General features: G+C 35.5%; 1 protein-coding gene across 1 annotated transcript in view; it reads left to right on the top strand.

Annotated features, from left to right (window-relative positions):
- Positions 1-567: 567 nt before the first annotated feature.
- Positions 568-25039, top strand: part of PSMD14 (proteasome 26S subunit, non-ATPase 14) — a 90707-nt gene continuing 66235 nt past the window's right edge. The window contains exons 1-3 of the mRNA XM_068545008.1: positions 568-867; positions 7205-7339; positions 9622-9673. Of these exons, the coding sequence (XP_068401109.1) occupies positions 9626-9673 (48 nt within the window). The 5' untranslated portion in view covers positions 568-867; positions 7205-7339; positions 9622-9625. The remainder of the gene's footprint in view (positions 868-7204; positions 7340-9621; positions 9674-25039) is intronic.

The raw sequence follows: 25039 nt of genomic DNA, 5'->3' as shown, positions 1-25039 counted from the left end.
CTGCCCTAAACAGAATGTGATATAAACTTGTCAATAGTCATTTCTTGGGCGGTTTTGCTCTCTGAAAACCTAGCAGAGCAGATAATGGGTGAAACGCTATTGGTGATGATAATTACCTGGAGAAACGTGAGTATATGATTTCTTAAACCTTGTAAATTAAATTGGGCTTAAAATAGTTGGTTTTACCATTAGGGAAATGTTTGTTTTCCTTGAAATTCAACCTTTGCAAACTGGTAAAGACAAGAAGGTGGGTAGACTGCACTATGGAAAAGAACATCCGACCGATTTCCGCTCTTTTCACACCTCTCCCTTTTCTCTCTTGCTTCTCAGATGACCAAGTTAATCTTAGTCCAAGTGAACCTTTTAGTTTTGAAGTAGGGCCGCGGTGAACACCAAAACGAAGAAAGGGTTCCGGCCTTCGCATTCCTGCAGTTCCATCTCGGCGCCAGCCGGGCGCGCAGAACTGGGGAGGGAGAGGTGCGGGCAGAGAAGGGAGGATGTCGGAGGGGTGGGAGCGGCCCTAGCGCTAACTTCCGCCCCGCCCTCCAAGCCGGGACGCCTGAAGCAGGGGGCCCGCGTAGTCTGTCCCGGGCGCTCCTCCTGGGACTCCCGCTCGCCTCCCGAGTCGTCTTCAATTGGCCGCTGGGGAAACGGAAGCCGAAGCGGAGCAGTGAACCCGGAAGTGCTTCGCGGCGGAGGCCTGGGCGACTCTTTTGAATGGAATCGGGCTGATTCATCGCCGGTTCGCGGAGCCAGAGCCCGGCCGAGTCGGAGCTGCTGCTGTCGCTCTCGCCGCCGCCGCCGTTGCGTCACCGCTGCTGGAAGACAAGGGTCCAGACCGCGGCCTCCTGCTCCGCCCGCCTTCAGGTAAGACGGGGAACGCAGGCCCCAGCGGTCCGCGGAGGTAGCCGCGCTAGGCCGCTGCCAGCGCCGTGCTTTCCTGAGTCACGTTGCTCAGCCGAGTTTCCACTGGGGGCCCGGGCGGTGAGGGTGGAGTCCAGGTTCCTTCGTCCTCCACGCTGTCTACCCGGGTCTCTGACTAAGTTAGGTCTGGATGTGGTCTCCTTCCTCCAAGCGTTTCTGCTCCGCTGAATTCACCACATCTTGGGAGCCTCTCCTCTCTATTCAGAGAGGACCCTTGGTTTTGGCTTCTGTTTGTCTGTGTTCTGTTGAAACTTACCCCTGTGTTGAAAAACTTCCCGCCAGACAGGAAACAAGGGCGAGAGAATAAAATTAACTTTCCCGTTGAATGCATGTTTGCTTTATCACTTGTGCTAACCTTAGGCCTTGACCCCTTTTCTCATGGTGTTAGGTTTTCAACTGCTTTCAGAAACAAACAAAACCCCAGAGGTGCACTGGTTTTTAACCTTGAAACTCTTTAAAACAAAGTATGGTTATTCCTGCTCTGCCTTTTAACTTTCAGTTTGTCCCACTTGAGTAGTTGCTGATGAATTGATTACATTTCCTGTTTTCAGTAAAGCAGAAATCTGCTACTGTGTGTTACATCTTGGAACTTAATTTTCCTGGGGTCACTGCATTGTGTCAGGCAAAAGAAGAAAAATGTAAATTTCTCGAAGGAGTTTGAATATAAACCTAGTGACCTAAGGAAAAATTCTTGAAATTAAAATGGTATCCAAAAGTTGGGAAAGGCAAGGAAGAGGCTTTAAAAATTAGCAAGAAATGCACTTCTGTAGTGAAAATCATTTTTTTTCATTGCTCACAAAAGTATTTAGTGCTGCTGACTTAATGTTTGTGAGTAAGCAAGAAGACAGCCACCGATAATGTTGAAATAAAAAAGAACTGAATACAGTTATAGTGGAGATGATTAATATAATTAATGGTGGCCTTCTAGTCTTGTCCTATAAAGCTAGCAACTGGCTCATTTAAAGTTTAAATTATGTTTCTTTTAAACATATAAATTTAAATGGGTTATTGTGCATTTGAAGAGATTAAGATACGTGGTGGCTCAGAATTAACTACAAGATGTGTTTAGTGAAGTGCTATTTAGTGAGAAGCCTGAATATTGTCTAGAATTCGTCCCAGGACAGAATTGCATCTGGCCAGCAGAAGAAAGTTTTGAAGTCATGATCTTTCAATGAAGCCTCACCTGTTGAGTTTGGGAGATTTTTTTTTTTTCCCCCAAGGGGCTTGATAAATATTATATTGCTGTTCTAATTGAAAAGCTGGATTTTTAACCTGTTTGACATGGGTTTATTCTATTTTTATACTTGTCTGTAGCCCTTGTGTTTAATATCTAATTTCAGAACCCATGTTTGAAAATCAATAACAAGGAGCAATTGTGCTTCTATTTAATTGTTTTAAATGTTATAGCAATGTTTGTTTCATAAGTCATTGTCCCCCTGTGAAAGCCTTACCTGAATACTTGTGATTTAGTACTCGTGAACTTGTCATATACCCAGTTTGTTGCACTCATTTGACACTCATATTCTGTTTTATGATATTTTGGTGTCCCCATCTGTAAAGTGAGAATTGGATTAAATAATCTTTCCTGGCTCTAAGATAATAACAATGACAACAGGTACTGAGTACCTATGAATGTTTCAGGCACTATATTAGGTGCTTTGCATTTTTTTCTTACAACAGACTTGAACGGAAGATATTATTCTCATTTTATAGATGAAGTCTAGAGGCTAAAAGAAGGTAACTTGTTCACATCATATAGAGGGCAGGTGATGAAGCCAGGATTCAAATCTAGGTCTGATTGCCTCCAGAGCCTTTCCGGCTCAATACTACTATTCTTTCACTCTATGTTTTTTCTATGGGTTTATATCGTGCCTCCCCAGGTAGATTGTAAATTCTTTCAGTGAAAGTCACTAAATTCCTTTGTGGCTCTGTTTCCGTATCACCTTATAAACAAGGTAGTATGTAATAAATATTTTGCTTCAGTGCAGTAATTAGGAGATAGCACAAGAAGATATTCATGATAATTCCATCCTCACTGTTCTAAATGGGGGGAATCTTACTTTCAAAACCTTATTTGTATAATTAAGTTTAACGTTGACTATTTTTTCCACTGAAGGAAGCCCTTAAGAAAGTGAGAGAAAGAAGTTCCTAATTACTTTCCACAAATCAGACAGTAGAGGAATTAGAAATACAGTGAGATCACAGATACGGAGTAGTTAAAGGATTTAGCATCAATCTGAGAAGTAATAGTATATAACTGCAGCATGGGTTGAGGAGTAAAAAATGAAAAATGAGGTAGGAAACAGTAGAAAAACCTGAACAGATAAGGGCTTCATGATTTTGTTAGCTCAGTTGTGAGGTGAAGAAGTGGAAAATCATCAGGCTTTTGAAAGTACTGATACTTATTTTGCACTTTTTTTTTTTACCAATTAGGATTCTCAACATTATGTGTGACATATTAGGCATAAACACTTTATTCATATTATCTCTTAATGTTTTAGTTAATCAGATCATGAATAAGCTGTTGAGTCCTCTGCTTTTTGATAGGTGTAAAAACTTGGTTTAGATCCATAGACCTTTTGCATTGCTTTTATTTCTAAGCACTGGAAGTATTCTTTTATGTTCTAGTGTAACACTTTTAATTTTATGAACCCCTTTGCGAAGTTCTGCAAAATGCAAGTCCCTCTTCTCCAGTGTGATTCATTTAGTACTGTGAAACATGCCGTGTTTTGAAATTCACTAAATGGCAAACTCTATGGGAAGAAGAACCCATGCTGGATGAACTGTAGCTATGCTCAGGGTGTTGGTGCTGATGACAGCAGCTGGCATTCATTGTTTACTTGCTATGTGCCAAGCATTGGTTAAATGTTGTTTATGTTCATTATCTTATTTAATTATCTAAACATCTCTATGAGGTGGATACTATCATTATCCCTATTTTGCAGATGAGGAAACTGAGCCTGAGAGAGGAAACTGACCCAAGGATACAGAGCTAAAACGTGTTAGAGCCAGTATTTGAACCCTGGCACTTAGACTGCAGACTCATAGCTTTTAACCTCATATACCAAGAAAAACAGTCATCACCATTTACCATCTGGGTCCAGTAGACCTTTTAAAATTTCTTACACCTTTAAGTCATTTGAAGGTGTATGTACCTGAAATGGACAACATTGTTGGAATGTAATTAACTGCTCATCATCCATCATGCATGAACCTGGAACATATCCATCTTACAAAGATCAGTTCCACATTTTAAATGTGTCTCTACTCTAATAGGCCCCAGCTTATCTTTTCTTTTGGTTCTACTTGCACTCGCAATACTTTGTATGTGTGTATGTGTGTTAAAATATGCATATCATAAAATTTACCATTTTAACCATTTTTAGGCATACAGTTCAGTGGCATTAAGTACATTCACATTGTTGTGCAATCATCACCACCATCCATCTCCAGACCTTTTTCATCTTCCCTGATGCAATACTTTTTAAAACAAGCTTATAATTTTGTTGAAGTGGAGATGTCCATCATCTTTGCTTATGAAACATTTTTATTTTTAGATTTATAAACACCAATTAGAGTTAATCCAATGATTTTTTAAAATTTCTACATTCTTTCCTTTTACTCACCTTTGTGTACACTTCAGCATTTGTCCACTTATCAACTGTATTAACATCATAAAAGATAACAGAATATGTCATCTCTTTAGCAAAACAGGTTCTTGTTGTAAAATAGTGTATAATGAAGTCCTTGTTGAATACTAACTGGATGGGAATGTCATATTTCCTTTCTGGTCTTAGAAATATATTGTTCAAGTCATTGATCCTTTAGAAAGTAATTTTTCGAGGTAAAATTCACATAACACAAAATTAACCATTTTAAAGTGAACAGTTCAATACCATTTAGTACATTCATAATGTTGTGCAACTACCCCCTTTATGTAGTTCCAAAACATTTTCCATTCTTCTAAAGTAAAATCCATTAAGCAGTTTCTCCATTTTATTCCCTCCCTCAGCCCCTGGCAATCACCAACCTGCATTTTGTCTCTATGGATTTATATATTTTGGATATTTCATGTAAACGGAATCATTCAATATGTGACCTTTTTGTGCATGGCTTCTTTCACATAGCATAATGTTTTGACGTTCATCCATGTTGTAACAATTACCAGTATTTCATTCCTTTTTATAGTTGAATAATATTCCATATGTTCCATTGTATGTATATATAGAATTTGTTTATCCTTACCCCCTTTGATGGACATTTGGGCTGTTTCCACCTTTTGGCTGTTGTGAATAGTGATGCTATAAATATGCATGTACATGTTCTTGTTTTGAATACCTGTTTCAGTTCTTTTGGATACATACCTAGGAGTAGAATTTCTGGGTCATGTGGTAATTCTGTGTTGAGCTTTTTGAAGAGCTCTCAAACTGTTTCCAACAGTCATTAATTTTTAAGTTCGAGAAAATTGATATAGGATATTGTCAGTGGTCTGAGATTTTGTTTATATTAGTGGTTCTGAACTGGGATGATTTTTCCCTTCTAGGGGACATTTGGCAATGTCTGGAGACATTTTTTTAAAATTGAAGTGTAGTTGATTTACAACACTGTGTTAGTTTCGGGGGTACAGCAAAGTGATTCAGTTATATAAATATATATTTTTCAGATTATTTTCCATTATAGGTTATTACAAGATATTGAATATTGTTCCCTGTGTTATACAGCAAATCCTTATTGCTTATCTATTTTATGTATAGTAGTTTATACTGTTAATCCCATACTCCTAATTTATCCCTCCCCCACCCCCTTTCCCCTTTGGTAACCATGTTTGTTTTCTATGTGAGTCTGTTTCTGTTTTGTACGTAGATTTATTTGTATTATTTTTTAGATTCCACATATAAGTGATATTATATAATTTTTATCTTTCTCTGTCTGACTCACTTCATTTAGTATGATAATCTCTGGGTCCATCTATGTTGCTGCAAATGGTAATGTTTCATTCTTTTTTATAGCTGAGTAATATTCCATTGTGTATATGTACCACATGTTCTTGAACCAGTCATCTGTTGATGGACACTTGGGTTGCTTCCATGTCTTGGGTATTGTAAATAGTGCTGCTATGAACATTGTAGTACGTGTATCTTTTCTAATTAAGCATTTTCATCTTTTCTGGATATATGCCCAGGAGCGGGATTGCTGGATCATATGGTAGCTTTATTTTTAGTTTTTTAAGAAACCTCCATATTGTTTTCCATAACAGCTGTACCAGTTTACATTCCCACCAACAGGGTAGGAGGGTTCCCTCTTTGGAGACAGTTTTGATTATCACGGCTGGTGGCATGCAGTGCGTAGAGGCCAGGGATGTTGCTAAACATCCTATAATGCCCAAGACAGCCCCCTACAATAAAAAATTATTTGGTTCTGAATGTCAGTAGTGCCAAAGAAACCTTGGCTTATGTCAGGTTTGTTATCATTAGAGTGCTGTTACTTGTTTCTTTACATTCACCTTGTGATTCTCTAATAATTGCGAAACTTTTTTTCTCTGTCAGTTTTCTCTTTGCCATTATGGGAGGAAAATGAAGAATTCTGAATTCTCAACTGTGTTCAATGAAAGCTAAAAAAAAGACTACAAAGATGATGTCTCCAGTCTTTTATATCTTTTTGAAAGATGAAGCAGTGCTTTGGGCAGCACAATAAAAACTGAAGGATGATGCAAGGGCTATAATTTATTTCACTCTTGCATCATTTGGGATGATTGTTACCATTCTTCCATTTTCTTATTATTTTAGTCTTTTTTGGCATAGTTGGGAATAACTGATTAAGACATGACGAAGTAATTCCTAGGATAATGAAATAACAAACCTTAAAGATATAGGAAAATTAACCACTAAGATTCCACAATATGTTATAGATTTCTAATAATGTGCAATGAACCTATATGGTAATTGCTCAATAGAATGAATTTTGTTCTATTTAAAAAATGAATAAATCTTCTTTGTTCTTTAAAACACCTCTAGAAAGACTGAAAGTCATGAAATGTCAATCTTTACATATAATTAGAACAGAAAAGAAACTTTAGAAACAAAATTTGGATAGGGGTAATCACTATGCTCTATAGCTCCCTTGGATGGTATTTCATTCTGTACTCTCAGGAAATGGTAATTAAAAATCAATTTTGATTTCTATTTTGTTTTTAGGAATTTTGCTTCTTTTAAAGCTCTTGGTGTATTTCCCTCCTTAGTTCTCAAAATAATTGTATCTTATTTTATTTACTTTTTTTTAGGAGAGAAAAAAAATAAAAATAAAAACTTGGGAAAAACCATACCTGCCAGTATTAGCAAGAGCTTGAGTTAAGAAGAAATTTGTCAAACTCAACAAATTGAAGCTTAACACCACAAGAGTTGTAGTTACTGACCAGGTGAGCATTAAGAATATATTTTACTTTTATCTATCCTTACAGGATATGTCATAAAGATGTTATGAAAATGTATCAGTTTTAGCACACATCAAAAGCCCAGATTGAGGGGCTCATGAAAGTCATTTAGATAACTAGCATTTTTGTCCTTGTCTGCTTTCTAGAAACTTTTTTTAAAGTAGTATGATTTAGAACATTTATCGATGTATTTCATTCAAAATGTTAGTATTTTTATTGAACCTTATTATCTTCAAATATTTAGTTTGTTAAATTTTTTCTTGTTTGCTGAGACATCTAATTTTGTTAAAAACACAAATTTGACCTGCCAGATTTTCTTTCCCTCTGCTCCTCACATTGCTCATGTATATTCACAGCATCTGGAGTCTGTGTAAAGTTATCAGAAACAACACAGGGGGAATAGATAAACTGAACACAGCTGGGAATTGACTTTGGCCTGGAATATATAGAATGTCTAAAGTTTTTTTTTCCCATTTGTTCTTTACGTTTGTAAGCTTGAACTAGGCCAAAAGAATTTTTTTGAAGGGGGTAATGTATTGTAGAGGAATAAACGTATTTTATATTTTAAAATACACAGGGTTTTGTTTTGTTTTCAGTCTACAGCCTTTAAAAAGTGGCATGTATCGAATGCCATATTTGAGTTGAGGAATTTTAATAAGAATTTGATGGAGATTTTATTTGTAAATGTTGCTATTAGGAGGGTGAGGTAAGGTTATAAAGTGGAAATTTTGTTTGGACTATCCAGTTTTCTTGTGTGCCTTTTCATTTTTTAAAATGAGTTTAGCTGTTGTCAGTCTCACAAACTTGTGGAGTGAAACAAGCCAGACAACATATATTATTTTGTTTACATAAAATTCAAGAGCAACAGAAGTGATCTGTGCTGTTGGAAGTTGGAATTCTACCTTTGCAGGGTGGTAGAGACTAGGAAGGGGATATGAGAGGTTCTTAGGTGCGGACAAGGTTCTCTTTCTTCATCTTGGTGGTGGTTATGGTGGTGTGTTCACTTTGTACAGGTTCCATGGCTGTATCATTTGTGCACTTTTCTAAACATGGACTTGAATGAAGTTTGCTGTACCAACAGTGTTAAATATTCACAGGATTAAATTGTTTGCAGGATTCAACAAATATAATTAGGCAGTAATGTAATGATCATAAGTACATTATTGAAAAGTTTGTATAGCTGTTCTGACTAGTAAAACAACATGGACAAATGACTAAAGTAATCTGTTAGCATTTAATTTAGAATATAATTTGTGGTAATACCATTTTCTAAAGCATACACCTAGGAAGAAGAGGAATTTTAAGGCATAGTAGCAATTTTTAAGTAGAAAAAAATGCTTCATTGTCATGTTTAAAGTATTTAGTTGTACTAATATTAATTTTTATAATTTGATTACTCCTTTTTGTGTATTTGTGGCCATACTAGTACCCTTGTTGTTTTTTCCTTTGATTTCTTCTGTGAATTTTTCAAGCTTATAAGAATATCTTCTGTAGTTATTCCAGACATAAAAAACAAATCAGATTGATATTTCAAAGTTAATTCTCTTTGTACTGATTAACTCTAAAATTGTAATTGAGAACAGCAGCCAAATTTCCTTAGTGAAAAAGGTGTATATCTTTACAGTATCTGAAATAATGCAAACTATCTGTGTGGATTCTAGAACACTATCTTAATGCATTTAATGCAATATTACTTTATATTTCTTTTAGTATAATGAGTTCGTTTTTAAAAAGCCTTTGATGCTAATTCAGAGATCCATAATCTGCTCACAATGTCTTTCACATGTAGTTTTGATGATAACTGACAAGCTGTAAGTTAATTAGCACAGAACTTACTAATGAGGATGTTAAAATTTAATTTAAAAGTGAGGATTTTTATTTGTACACTCTGGACAAATTGAAGGAAATTCAATCATACATATGATAAGCATTTCAGGCACTTTTTCCTCATTCAGGTACTTTATTAGGTAACAATAAGAAAATATAATTAACTTAATGATAGCAAAGTTTTGAAAGTATGCTAAGATTGCTTGTCTTTAAAACTGGGGATAACCCAAAACCAAAGCAGTAAAATAAGGTCTGTTAATTAGCATGGAAGACAGCTTCTTGAATTAATATGTGGTGTTAATTAACAGGAAGTCTGATGTTGTGTTGTAATTACCACCAATATTTTTGACATACTGAGTGACTGAAGGTGAATTATGTAGATAGCAATTGAGTAAACACTTTTGTGCTTAGGAACGTTTTTCTTTGTTTCTGTTTTCTAGAAATATGGACAGACTTCTTAGACTTGGAGGAGGTATGCCTGGACTGGGCCAGGTTAGTATATAGACTCTAAGTGTTTCTTTGTGTGTAAACTATAAGCCTTTCACTAGTTATCCAAAGAGAAAGAAATCAGTCCCAAGAAAATCGCCTCACAGATAACCTTATGGTAAGAAGCTTCCCTTACTGCTGGTTACTGTATTCCAACACTAAATAACTTGTGGAGAAAATGTTCTATTTTCTTAATTTAATTTTCTCCTAGGAATAAGAATTTTATCTATTTGCTTTGATTTAAACTTTTGGGATATGCGAGATTATCAAACTTGCCTTTTGGTTAAAAAAAAAAAAAAAGACTCAAAGTATCTTATTTCTGGGTTTACAATGTAGACTTTAAAAGTAACACATGAAAAAGTAAACATGGCATACTCTTGGCAAGATCCAGAAAACCCATAGAATGTTTGTATGTACAATCTTAACACTGATAAATTCCTTCTAGTAATTATGATACATGGATGAATTAATAAGTAATACCTCTCTTTTCTTTAAATTTGGTATATATGGTTTCTTTTACATTCTTATTAAAATTAAGTGAATTTTCAGTTGTTTTAATATTATCATCTGTCTTGTTCCATACTGTTGGGGCAGATGGCCTCCAGATAGATTTCTATCTCAGGATATTCTCTCTGCTTTCAGCTAAAGAAGAAATTTCTGCCTCTTTTGAATTCTACACTGATTATCTTTCCAGTCCTCCATTCACAAAAGAGATGACTGTGTTAGACTTTTATGTAATGTATTTTATGTCCAAATTTTGGGACTATTTTTATAACCCACCTTAAGAACACTTTTAGTTGTCAGCTTTTTCCTATTTCCATATCACTGTCAATGACTTGTCTTCCTTTATTCAAAGTAGTCTAATATTTTGACTATTAAGAAATAGTTTTGTTTGAGATTTCATGAAATTTTCAATGTTTTGTAGGTACTTTTACAAGGGTCTATCATGGCTTATGACTAATAAACCTTTTCCTTTTAGAAAGTTGAAATCATCTTGTGATCCTATATTGCATCCTTGCACAGACTTCAGTTATTTTTCGTTTACTTTTGTTAGTTTTTTTTTTTTTTAAGCAGTGAGGTTTATTTATTTATTTATTTATTGGCTGCGTTGGGTCTTCGTTGCTGCACGCGGGCTTTCCCTAGTTGTGGTGAGCGAGGGCTACTCTTCATTGCGGCACGCGGGCTTCTCATTGCGGTGGCTTCTCTTGTTGCAGAGCACGGGCTCTAGGTGTGCGGGCTTCAGTAGTTGTGCCGCGTGGGCGCAGTAGTTGTGGTGCACGGGCTCTAGGGCACGGGCTCAGTAGTTTGGCTCGCAGGCTCGAGAGCGCAGGCTCAGTAGTTGTGGCGCACAGGCTTAGTTGCTCCGCGGCATGTGGGATCTTCCCTAACCAGGGATTGAACCCATGTCCCCTGCATTGGCAGGCGGATTCTTAACCACTGTGCCACCAGGGAAGCCCCTACTTTTGTTAGTTTTGAATATTTCTCATGTTCCTTTACTGTAAGCGTGTTTCTTCATGATTCTTCATTTTTGTAAGATCTGTGTAATACATTCTCTTAAGAGGCCTAAGCCTCTCTGAACTTGACCCTTCTAAAGCTGCTTCCATACATTTGCAAACATTCTAGGTAGCTTCTAGAATTTCCCTAATTCATTCTGAAATTAGCAATAACAATGTGTAGGCATATGAAAGTGTCAGAAGTGAACTGAGGTGGTATGTAGATACTGCACATTTACCTGCAAATTACAGGTAAAGATGTTGCCTTAGTAGAATTCTTAAGGGAAGTTGCATCAAATTTAAATACCAAAATAACTTTTTCCTTAAGTAGTAGATGCAGTAAATTATATATCCATGCCAGAAATCCATGCTGGGAAATTGTTGGACATGAAATAATGGGTTGACTGACCACCGATTGAGTTACATCATATCTCAATGACCACTGCAAACCTTTGCATTGAGTGGAAAACTAAGTGTTGGTTCAATAACCTGTCCTTGGTTTCGGATAATTTTATCAGCACGTGTCCCCCCCTCAGTTTGTATTCTTATTTGAACTTAAAAATGTGTTGCCTGAGAATCTGATATTTCATGTGTTTCATCTTCCTGATTAGATGACAGACTCTCAAGAGAATGATTTATGGGGTTCTTATTTCTGTGTTACCTCCTTTATCAAATACTGGGTGTTCAATGATTACATTTTTTTCTTAAAATTTTATTTTACTCTTGTTCTAAACTAATTTGACAAATGGATACGATGTTACTTCTAAAACATGAAATGTTAAGTGTATTATTTTTTAATAAACAGGAAAAAAGTTAAGTGTATTGTTTATTTTTTAATTTTTAAAAAATTTTTGGCCGCGGCGCATGGCATGCAGGATCTTAGTTCCCCAACCGGGGATCGAACCTGCACCCCTGTGGTGGAAGTGGGGAGTCTTAGCCACTGGACCACCAGGGAAGTCCCGAGTGTATTGTTTATTTTTAATAAAAAGTCAAAGATCTTTGGATTGATAATAGCTACTCTTTCCATTAGATAATGCGTAGCAGCCAATAAAAGTAGAAAGGAGATAGAAGTTGTTTTATCCCTCCAAAAATCAATGGGAAATGTTACTATCTTACCATATAATATAAAAGTGAGAATTTCCTCATAAATAGGGGCAGGTTACTTGCTGTTAACTTTGCAGATGGCTCTTTTAAGACATGGAAATAGTAGCAGAACAGGGTTTTCCATCCATTCTACTGACTCAACTTTCTTTGACTAGAAATGACCTTTCTCTTTTCCATGGCTAATGCTTTGACTTATTCTCTGATCCCATCCTCTCTTGAAACCTTGCTCATCTCCACTGACCCGTTCCTCCGCCTACAAAGATGTTTAAGTGTCCTGTATCCCAAAAACAACAGAACTTCACTGCATTCTGCCATTAAACCTTTTCTTCCATTTATTTCAAGAATTCCTGAAATAATAGCTTATACTCACATATTCTACCTCCTTACCTCCATTGACTCTCATAAGATTATATTCTGGCCTCCTCCTTCATTACTGTACTGGAATTGTTCAAATTGCCAAGTCTATTGGCCTACTTTTAGTTCTTTTTTCACTAGACTTTAATATATCACACTGTTCACAATGTCTTTCTTAAGACTTTTTCTTCCATTAGCTTTATCATGGTACTTTTTCCTAGTTCTTCATTATGGTATGCATACCTATAAAACAACTTAAAGTTTTTCTTAAATATTACATTTTTAAATGTTAATACGTGAACAGTAGCAGGCTAAAATCATTAAATCTGTCCACAATCCCCTACTTCAATCTAACTTATCAGTAGTGAAGCAGAAACAGATGTTTTATTAGAACTATTAAAATTTGTAAACAAATAGCTATTATTTCAAATGTGTGTTTTTATTTAGTTTGCTAAAGTGCTTTTGAACTTGAAATTACTGAAAGATGTGAGATGATTGTATTAAAAGTATTTACTGCTGTAATTTGACTGCTCGGTTGTCTTCATAACTATCCCAACTTAGGTCTTGGCAACTAAACTATTTCCAAAAGCAGTCAAGACTAAACCCAACAGATGGGCCTAGCCAAAGCATAGTCTGCAGTATCTAAAAGTTTTCTTTTTTAATAGTTTAATGATAGTTGTTTTATTTATTTATATTTTGGCCATGCCACGTGACTTGCGGGATCTTAGTTCCCCAACCAGGGTTTGAACCCGTGTTCCCTGAAGTGGAAGCTTGGAGTCCTGACCAATGGACCGCTAGGGAATTCCATCTAAAAGTTTTTGTTTAAGTCTCTTGGTCCATTTTAGCTTTAGAAAGAGTCAAGATAAGCTTAAAAGTAAATGAAACTTAAGTAAAATGTCAATGACATTTATTATCTCGTCTTGTATTTACATTCTTTAGGCCAGTATTTTGAGTTTTTATGTGTTGGATGTTATGCTATAGGGAACACCAAGGTAAACAAGAACATTGTTACTTAATCTAGGGACCTAACATTCTAGTAGACACACAGCAGTTATGTTTCAAGTGCCTGGCACATATTAACTACTTTGAATTAGCCAATACTAGTGCTTATTGTAAATAATGTGATTTGTAGAGGATGTGGTACTTAATTTTTTTCCCAAAAAAGGAAAGTGAGACTGAATTGAGGAAATGATGCTTGAGCTAAATTTTGGAATATAGCCAACACATATTGAGAAAGGCTTGGAGAGTAGGTGATGTGAGGGGAAATAATGGGAAAAGAAGATGGTAAGGGAGTTTGGAGTAGATTATAAAAGGTACTGAATGCCATTTTTAGTGATTTTTACTTTTTCCCCAGTAAGTGTTGTACTTTAATGAAGATTTTTTTTAAGCAGAGCTGTGGGATAACTGAATCTGTGTTTTTGAAAAGTAATTCTAGTGGTAGTTTGAAGAATAGGTAGGAGGAAAGAGTTTGAAGGTGAAGTCATCAGTTATATGAAATATTTTTGTCCTTTAACCTTCTAGGTACATAGGAGGGTTATACTTTTCCATCATTTTTGAACTTAGCCTGCTCGTGATTTTGCTTTGGCCAATGGAGTGTGAGTTGGAAATTAACAGGTCACTTTTAGGTGGAAGCTTTAAGAATCAGTGTGTGATTTGCCTGCCCTGGTAATCAAGGAAGCATGGAAATGGAATCTCCCTTAACTGAGAGAGAGTGACATACAACCTGCAAGTCAGAAATCCTATGATTTTTGTGTGAAATTCCCTAATTTTTTTAGTCTCTGGTTTTTAAGAAACACGATATAGGCCAAACTAAGCACAAACCAAAAACATATGTGTTGCCTATAAGTTATCAGATTGTACCTTTCTAACACAGACCTCAGTAAATTTCAGATGCAAAAATAAGGGAAATACTGTATGTGAGTGGTCAGAGAAGGCTTTCTGAAAGTGGTGAGATGTAAGCTACATTTTGAAGGATTATTTCAGGTCGCTAGACTTAAAAAAATAACTTCATGAATTGGATATGATCTATTTTATTTGTTATAACTCCCAAATCCACACAGTATACAGATTTTATATTTATAACCAATAACTATTTTTTTGGTTTCTGTTATGAGTCTTGGAATAGAAATGTTCTTTCAGTTATCTGTCTATCAGATTCTGGTCTAACATTTTATATAAAGAATTAATTTAACATAGTAATGGGGGAAAATGCCTGGAATAAATGAAGAAATAATAAACTTTCATGAATGATGAGTCTCAGTATCACATGCCAGTTATCTCCAGTTAATCATAAATTCAATGCAGTTCCAATAAAAATATCAACCCGAATTTTCATGGAATTAGGAAACTGATTCTAAAATTCATATAGGAGAAAAAAAATCCAAGAATAGCAAATAAATTCTTAGAAAGGAAAAAGAAACTGCTCTACCAAATATCAAAATATATTTTAATGCTGTGTGACTCAAGTAGTGTTATACTGGTATAGAAATAGTCAGGTAGATCAGCATAATCAGAAAGTCCAGAAATAGACTCATGCATATATGGGAGCTTGATTTATAATAGAGATGGTATTAAAAATTAGTGGGGAAGGAGAGGCCTGTTCATTAAATGATGCTGAAGCAAGTGGCTTTCTATATGGGGGGAAACTAATATTAGATTCTTACATTATTCTGTACACAAAAATGTATATCAGGGCTTCCCTGGTGGCGCAGTGGTTGAGGATCTGCCTGCCAATGCAGGGGGACACGGGTTCGAGCCCTGGTCTGGGAAGATCCCACATGCCGCGGAGCAACTGGGCCCGTGAGCCACAATTACTGAGCCTGCGCGTCTGGAGCCTGTGCTCCGCAACAAGAGAGGCCGCGATAGTGAGAGGCCCGCGCACCACGATGAAGAGTGGCCCCCACTTGCCGCAACTAGAGAAAGCCCTCGCACAGAAAACGAAGACCCAACACAGCCATAAATAAATAAATAAATAAATAAAAATTAAAAAAAAAAAAGAAAGGTGTTGTCTAAAAAAAAAAAAAAAAAAATGTATATCAGATGTTTTGAAGACCTACCTGTGAAGACTAAACTTTATAATTTTGGAAGACACACCTATTAGGATGGCTATTATCCAAAAGTATGTAGCAAATAAACAACTGTTGGTGAGAGTGTAGAGAAATCCTTGTGCATTGCTGGTAGGAATGTAAAATTGTGTGATCTCTGTGGAAAATGGTATGGTGGTTCCTCAAAAAATTAAACAGAATTGCCATATGATCCAGCAATTCATGTCTGGGTATATACCCCAAAGAATTGAAAGTAGGGAGTCAGATATTTGTACAGCCATTTCATAGCAGCATTATTTGCAATAGCCAAAAAGTGGAAGCAACTTGTATTTATTGATGGTTGAGTGGATAAACAAAGTGTGGTGTATTAAAACTGTGGAATATTATTCAGCCTTAAAAAGGAAGGAAGTTCTGACACATGCTATGACATTGATGAACCTTGAAGACATTATGCTGAGTGAAATTAGCCAGTCAGAAAAGGACAAATATTTTATGATACCACTTAAATGAGTTACTAGAGTAGTCTGATTCATAGAGACAAAAAGTAGAATGGTGGCTGCCAGGAGTTGGGGGTTGTAGTGGAATGGGGAGTTGGTGTTTAATGGTACAGAGTTTCACTTTGGGAAGATGAAAGTTCTGTAGATAGATAGTGCTGATGATTGCACAACAATGTGAATGTACTTAATGCCACAGAATTGTACACTTAAAAATGGTTAAAATGGTAAATTTTATGTTATGTATATTTTACCACAATAAGAAATTCAATTACCATATCTCTGTAATGAGAGTAACAATATCTACTTCAGATGATTCTTATAAGGATTAAATAAACTAACCCGTGACCATGTCAGACACACAGTACATAGCCCCAAAAAATATTTTTTGGAAGAAAATTTCGTCCTTTATGACCTCAAAATAGGAAAGCAGAACTCAAAAGAGAAGATTAGTAATTTGACTACCTCAATACATTACTAACTCTTGCCCTAACAAAGACAATAGAAACAAACTTAAAAGACAAGTAGTAGAGCAAGAGGAGATGTTTGCGACACGTTCATTCACAACACATTTAGTGGAACCATAAATCAGTAACACAAAAAGGACCCAGAGGAAAAAAGATCCTGAAATGATAATCTGTAGAACAAGATTTGCCAACAAACATGAAAAGATACTCAACCTCACCGTATATCAGGGAAATGAAAAGTAAAACAAGTATTAGATTAATTTTTTAAACAAAAGTTTGTTGTTTTAAGTGTTAATGAAGACTTGGAGAAGCAAGAATTCTCATGGAAGCCTTTTTCCTTAGGGTTGGTGTGGGTGTGGCAGTTTGGATTACTGAAAAATTGCAAAGTACTTAAGTGTCTATCTGTGCCAAAATGCATTATGATGGAATATTATGCAGCAGTTAAAATGAACTAGATTCTATATCTCAATATGCATAATAGACCTTACAAACATATTAAGAGAAAATTTCAGGTTGTAGATATATACATACGATATGAAAGCATTAATGCTAATTTTAAAAACATAGAATAACTTTTTTTTAAGGGCATGTAACTTTAGTAAAAGTATTACAAGTTCTATAGCAGCACTGTCCAATAGAACTTTATGCTGAGAAGGAAATGTTCTATATCTGTGCTAATACAATAGCTATCAGCCACATGTGGCTATTAGCCTTTGAAATGTGACTAGAACAAGTGAAGAACTGAATTTTAAATTTTATTTAATTTTAATTTTAATTAACTTAAATTTTGTAGCCACATGTAGTTGTTGAGTCCATGATAATGTGCCTAGTGTGACTGAAGAACTGAATTTTTAATTTTACTTAAATTTAAATAGTCACATGTAGATAGTGGCTACCATATTGTATAACACATAACACATGCCTGGATAACTCATACCAAATTCATGAGAAGGGAGGGAGACAAAAGGAATTTCCACTTCATAAATAATGTTCTCTCTTTTTAATGAACAACCACAAAAATTAAAGCAAAAGAACAAGTCAGTGAATAACATTAAATAACATTTTCCTTTAGTAAAACTTTTTTTAAAAAGCTGCCAAGTAAAACATAATCAGAAATTCATTTTATTTTTCAGTACTTTTTTTCATGCCTTACTTAGACATTCCATATTCTCCTTGGAGTTGAAGAGGGTAACACTATAGCAGTTGCCAGAGACTACATCATGCAGGGCCTTGTAGAAAATTCTCTTCCAAGTGAGTTGGGAGGTTGTTAGAGATTTTTGAGCAAAGGAGTTATGCTCATCATACTTCCATTTTTAAAGAACCTGGATACTCTGGAGATGAGACTTAAGGCAAGAATGGAAGCGGAGACATGAAGCTACTACGGTACTGTTTTAAAATAAATTACAGATTATGATTTATTTTTATTGTGTATTTATCTACTGGAGAGATTCTGGTGTAGCTTCAGCCACATTTGAAATAAAACCTTTATTTACTGCTGGTGCAGTAGCATGAAAATGAGCAGGTGTTTACAAAAGGCTTTTTATGAGTTCTCTTTATGTTCCTGAGCTCTGTAACCTGTCTGTATTGACAGTTTTTACATACTGATGGGTGCTTCTGGTTACCTTTTTCCCCCCTTTGATTCTTTGAGTATCCTGATGTGATCCTCTGAACATTTACAAAGAGCCTTTCTAAACATTGTTAGATTAATTTGGCCATTTTTGTTCCTATTGAGAAATAAGGAAGGGTCAAGAAATTTTAATTCTTTTATTTCTTTGCTTAACTACAAATAAATAGTGATTTTGCTTTAGAAACAAAGGAAAAATACAAAATGCTTTTAATTTTTTTTTCATTTGCTGCTCCTGTCATGTAATAATTTTATTATTTAAAAAAGTATAGTTCCTAATTATTCTATTCATATACTTGAGCTGATGTTTCTACTGTAGAAAATTCGAAAGAGGTCAGGTCAAAAACAAGCTAATTAGAGCATACTCTTTCTAGGTGTCATTGTAGTATAATTCTTCTGAATAGTTATTAGACCCCATGAAAAATGTGCTCCTGAGGAGTCTCAAATCTGTTCTTGAGAGTTCTCAAGTAAAAGGGAAACAAAACCAACTCTCTGGTGGGTGCACTATAGTTAATCTGTGTTCTTTTGTTTGAACATTCTAGTTGTGACTGGTCTTTCAACGGGAAAGGTCTTTGACACTTGTGAATGTTAAATTCTGTGTTGATATGAAATTACTGTAAATGACGTTGCTTGAATTCTTTAGAACATAAGGGGAGCAGTGACGTGTTTTCAGTTATAGTGAAATTGTCTTCCAAAATTAATCACATTCTGATGAAATAGAAAATCAAAATTATGAGGAAAAATGAAATGTTAAGATTTTAAAATTAAAGTCAAGGATATGATGGATCCATGACAGCTGATACTGCTTTTGGTTAGGAAGGGTATATGGGGTGAGAAACAAGAGAAGATACCTCTGTCTAATATAGGAAACTAAGATGTTACAGCATAATCTTAGTACTCCAAATGTATGGGATGTTACGATCATAAAAATCCAATTTATGTCTTTTCCTTCCCTACCCTCAACATTGTTTTACGTGTTAGATTTACTGGTAACCATGCTCATTTGGTACACTGATCTTTGGGTTTCCTATCTTAAACTTGTGTTACATAGTTTCTAATTTTTCAGTTCATATTATCATTTGGACAGTTCTTTAGGTTATCATACTCACTAAAAATGTGGACAGACATGGCCAGTGTTCTCTCCCACAACATACATTCAGGGTGGTTCTTTGTGGAATATTTTCTGGGTTGAGCATCCTGGAAGCATGCCACGAGAGCAGGGCAGTGGTCTGCAGTGGGCAGCCTCCCAGTGCTGCTTTTCAAACTGTTGCCAGTGATTTCACAGGCTCTTCCTTCCAGGAGACTGAATGAATGCCTGTGTTGGGCACAAAGGGAAGGCTTAAGGACAATGAAGAGTTAAGTAATGACTATGATAGTTATACTTTTCTCTCATTCATTGTATATTCATTTCCTCTGTTTTTACTTGATTACATTCTTACCTGCCTGTGGCATCTCTCTGTTAACTATCAGTTCTTTGTTACCTAGTGTTGTAAACACAAGAGCCTGAGTAATTAGAAGCAAAATGCTTATCAAAAGTAGATAGTAGAATGACAAAACCTAGTTTTGGAAAAGCACTCCTTTCTGTTTTATAGAAAAGGTATTCTTTTACATCATGGGAAACTACTTATTTTATTACCTAGTAAAATACATTTTTGTTCCCATTATATTGCTATATCACTATAGGGAGTTAATTTTGATTTTACTTTAGCTTATAACTAGTTCCACAGTTTCCGGCTACTATTTCCTTCCCACTTGCAGGTTCTGGTTACTATATGCATTTCCTAGTTTCTATTTTATAGGCTAACTGAGGTCTTCAAATATTTTATAGCTCAGTCTTTCTACAAGGTTCTTCCTGGGGATTTCCTTGGCATCTATGAAAATTGTAGCAATATAGGGAGATAGCCAGATACTCTAAACAGGGAATGTAAGTTTCAGTGGGATCTGGAGCAAATGTATGGATCTGTAAAGAGAACTCACATATTTTGACAATTGTATCAGGATTCCCCTCTAGAGTTTATAGCAGTGGTGTGGAGAAAGGGATGAGAGCCAAATGGACGAATGCTGAGGGCTCCCGTGTTTTAATGTGAGATGTTCTATGTATATAATCTCCTCGTTTAATCCTCACAACAATCCTATATGGGTAGGGATAATTATTTCCATATTATAGGGTCAAGTCACGGAACTAACAAGAAGTGGAGCTAGAGTTGGAACACAAGTCCTTCTGATGCCAAAGCCTATCTACATCAACAACATGTCCTCAGGTAGATAATATCTATAATGTTGTCACTGGCTACTTGCTTCATAAATTAAAAAACATTAAACAGTCTGGAATTTTTATTGTAAAATGTAGGTGAAGAGAAGATTCTTGCTTTACAATTTTTTAGGAAACCTAAAATATTTGAGAGGGTTTTCCTTCATTATGACGTGTAATACTTGGCCAATGTTTTTCAAATATTTAAGGAATGAGTAAATATTTCATTCATTTTATTCCCTGTGACAATGTATATCTTGACATATTGATGAAGACAGAGGAAACAAATAGTACAACTTTTTAAAGAAGGTTTATATTTCTTACTCCTTTTAGTTTATAAAACATTTTCCTTACTGTTCAGAAACTGATTAGTGCTCTAAACTAATTGTCAAAATGTGTGGTTTCATTAAAAAAATTATTTTTGGAAAGAGGCTTCTATTATTAAGCTAATTTGAATGACCAATCTTGTTGTACCTTGACTTGTAATAATGAAAGAAGAGGTACAGAGAGCTGTTTTATTTGAATAATAGACTTGCCAATTAGCCATCAAGTGCTTCCATCTGTGAAATTGTTGATCAGATGGGTTAGCTGGGATGTTTCCAGACTAGGGCATCATAAATGGCACTTGAAAACTGTCACTCTGATGATGAGGTTTCAAGTATTACACTGCTTGATGCTGTGGAACCTTTTTTTCCTTTTGCAGTACCATGTTTTTTTAGAACATACTGATCCCACTTATGAATTCTGTGGCATCAAGAGAACTTGGGAGACCTGCCACTGATGTAAAGTTCTGCCTAATCTGCTGCTCTGGTCTGTGCTGAGATTAAACCAGAGTATTAACAGCTTCTTTCATGGCCTTCACAGTAATGTTGGTTGGTGATCTGACTGGCACAGGCAGGCAATGCTCATTACCTGTGGGCCATGGAACTGGCACATGTTGGCAAGTTTCTTTGCACTTTCCCATTAATATAAACTCATTCTCAAATGTCTTACTCCCTTAAGTAAATGTATAATAGTCTAAGCTATGTAAGTGTTGAGGTTTCTATGTAGCAATTGTATAAAGTGAATTTAACATCTGCCCTATACATTTTTAAGGATTTAAGTTACATATTGGTAATTATTACATTTAAAAATTTAATAACAACTTGGAAATATAAATTTCTGGAAATAATTGTCATATGTCCTTCTTCACAATACTATATCTTTCTTGCTTGGTCTTATATTTTATAGGATGATTTCTTTAGTAAGTTGACTTCCTTGAATACTTGTGGATATGATTAGCTATTGGAGTCCCTGAATGACATTCCTGCCTGTTAGGCCTGTATCATGCTTTTCTTTTCCCATAAACCCAGATTCCTGAAATTTGGGCAGGCTTCCTGGTCACCAGTCTGTGTGGGGACAAATTCATGTCCTTGTCACTTTGTGGACACCAGCTTGCCCTTCTGTCTGCCCTGGCACAGATCTCTGACCTGCCTAAACTCATTGTGAAAGGCAGTATGTTTTGGGCAATGCTGAAAGAAAGGCACGCTCTGGAGCTAGACCAGATCTAAACGGTGGCTGAGCTCCATGGAAGAGGAAGAGAATGAGAATGCTGTGTCAGTGTGCAGGGAAGTGAGTGGTTTGGGATCTTGTTCCTATTCATTTTTCTTCCAGGGTAGATTTTCATATATTTGAACCATCCTCAGGTACTTCAGCCTCCCGGAGTGGACCATCTATCCCCCAATGAGAGAAAAGTAACAATTCAAATGTTTTGTTGTTTGTTATTTGGGAGTATCTGACCACTGTGCCTTTTTTGTTCTCAAAGGTTTGGCTGTTCCCTCTCCTAGGCAAAAATGTCCAGTAGTTAGTGAATAACATTGATTAGGCAACAGGTTTCTGTTTTACAGGTGAGGAAATTGAGGCATATAGCAACTCACTTGTTCAGTGTACTATATCGTTTGAAGAAATACAACATTTGGAAAAAAAAAAGTGACTTCAAAGCAGAACTGAAAGACTGTTGCTTTTAAGTGCTCCTCTGTAGAGCAGTAAATGGAAGTAAAAGAAAAGAAGAGAGATGTGACAGTGTGACCTGTGCCTTTCTTTCCAAAAGAATAGAACTTTCCCCTGTGCCTTTTGACCATAGTTACTCTTTCATAGCTTGTAAGCATTTTTTTCCTGATGTTTTTTCTGTCCCTGTTCCTTAATTCCTCAGAAATAGCAACTTGGTAATCTTTTGCATGGTATCCCAAATAGTATTGTGAATAGATGAATGCTTAATGAAGTTAAGGTAGTGGGCAAGAGTATTTCTAAGAAGTCTTGGAGAGGTGATTTCTGTCCCTTACCCTCTAGCTGTTATGCTTTAGAACTTCTGAGCCTTTTATGCTTCCAAGAGCATAAATCAAGGAGTTTTTTTGAGAACCAAACAAGATATTTTTTAAAAAAGGTAAATAGTTGTTTTAAAATAGGTAGTATATGACATGTTACAGAGTTAAGAAATTAATTGTGCGTATGTTGAATGTGTCCTTGCTGTTTCTGTCCCCTTCCCTAGAAACACCTGTTATCAGTTTCTTTCTGTTCTTCCAAAGATATTCTATATCAATGCTGTCTGATAGAACATTCCGTGAGGGTAGATATGTTTTATAGCTAGCTGCCTAATACGGTAGCCACTAGCCATGTAGCTATCAAGCCCTTAAAGTGTGGGTGGTATGACTAAAGAACTAAATGTTTAAATTTAATTTTAAATAGTTTAAAATTTAAACTTGCATGTGGCCAATGCTACTATATTAGACAGTGCAGTATACATACTTAATAGTATTTTCTGGAGATTGTCCCATTGCATACTTATATATATAAAGCTGCCTCATTTTCTTTAAATGATTGTTTGCTATTCCTTTTTGTGGATGAACCATGATTTATTTAACCAGTCCTCTCAATAATGCTTAGGTTGTTTCCTATCTTAATGTTTTCACAAGGATATTTACTACAGCATTGGCAGCTTTGAATTTAGGCTTCACCACTTACCTTGATCACCTTGGACACATTGGTTGACTTTGAGCCTCAGCTTCCTCATTTATACAGTAGGCGCAGTAGGATCCACTTCGCAAGATTATGTGATTATTAGAAATAATTTATGTAAAAGACTCAAGAATGGTCTAGGAGCTCAAATTAGATGTAGTAGATAATAGCTTTACTGTTACTTATTATTTTAATAATGAGACCATAACAACCCCAGAGGCTGATGTTTAGTGTTGAATTGTGGCAGAAAATTGAGAAAGCTTTGCTTAGCCCATTTTAGGTTTGTAAGTATAGACAGTCTCTACCTTTTATTCACTTGACTTCTCTGAATTGTACATAGCCATCTGTAGATTACTTTTCATATCCTAATTTAGAACTTTTGTATATCAACTGGCAAAATTGTACATTTAAAGCTCTTACATGGTGCCTTGCCTGTCAGCCAATGGTTAAATTTAAGCAAGATCACTGTTTTAATACAACATTGCTTGTGTTTGGATATTTTATGGTATATTTGAATATTGGTGGAAAACAGGAAAATAAAGATGCTTATACTATTTAGAAGCAGCCATAAAATTATATGGATTATGGAAGTATACTATGAGTTTAGATATCATTTTTTTCTTTAGTATTTTCAGTGATGTTGCTTATAAATAAAACCCTTAGAATTTTATTGAAAGAGTAAACTTTTTGCATTGTGATTCCTTGACCACAGGTGAGTTTTTCATTCTTAATACTCTGGCAACTATTAATAAACTTGTTTTAAGTTTTCCTTGACTTCACTCTTCATAAACATTAAGATCTGTTAACAACACCTTTGCACTTCATATGAATGGTTTTCTTATTCAAAGTTATTAAAGAAAAGTTAGATTAATTTTTTAAAGGCAGTAATCAAAATTTTCACAAGTATACAGATTAAGAACCAATTTCAAGCATGTTCTATGTCTGTGTATACTACAAAGGAAATGTGCTGGCAGGTTTTTGTTGTTTTTAATCCGAGTACCTAAATGGCATGTTTGTGAGTGAAACTCAGTTAAAGGAAAAACAAAGTATTAGCCTTTTTCTATCTAAATTTAGTATTTATTTCTAAAGCATATATATATTATATTGAAATTAGAATTGCTAGTTTTTGATAGACATCAGTAATTTAAGTATTAGAAGTTTATCGTTAAAAGTAGTAGGTGGAGTGGTAGCAGCTGTGTGCCAGGCACTGTATTATATGCAGTACATATGTTGATACCATTTAATCCTCATAGTAACCAGTAGTGTGGGTATGATTAGCCCCATTTCACAACGGAAAGTGAGCCTTAGCTTTAAGCTGTGTAGTGAGGATTCAACCTCACATTTAGTTTTTCTGATTCCGAAATATCTATGCTGTTTACAATATTTTAGTTTGGGAAGGAGTTTTATCAAATTGTTGATAAGCATCATCATCTTCCTTATGTACTGACTTTATAGGAATTGCCCAGTGCAAATGGTTATTCTTTGTTCATGGTGATGGTCTCAGGGCTACCTCTGCAGATGATTTTGAGCAGTAAGTAATAATATTT

The sequence above is a fragment of the Eschrichtius robustus genome, chromosome 5 (assembly GCF_028021215.1).
Source record: "Eschrichtius robustus isolate mEscRob2 chromosome 5, mEscRob2.pri, whole genome shotgun sequence".
Classification (NCBI taxonomy): Eukaryota; Metazoa; Chordata; class Mammalia; order Artiodactyla; family Eschrichtiidae; genus Eschrichtius; species Eschrichtius robustus.
The sequence above is the reverse complement of the archived record's forward strand: the minus strand, read 5'-3'. Positions and strand labels throughout refer to the sequence as shown.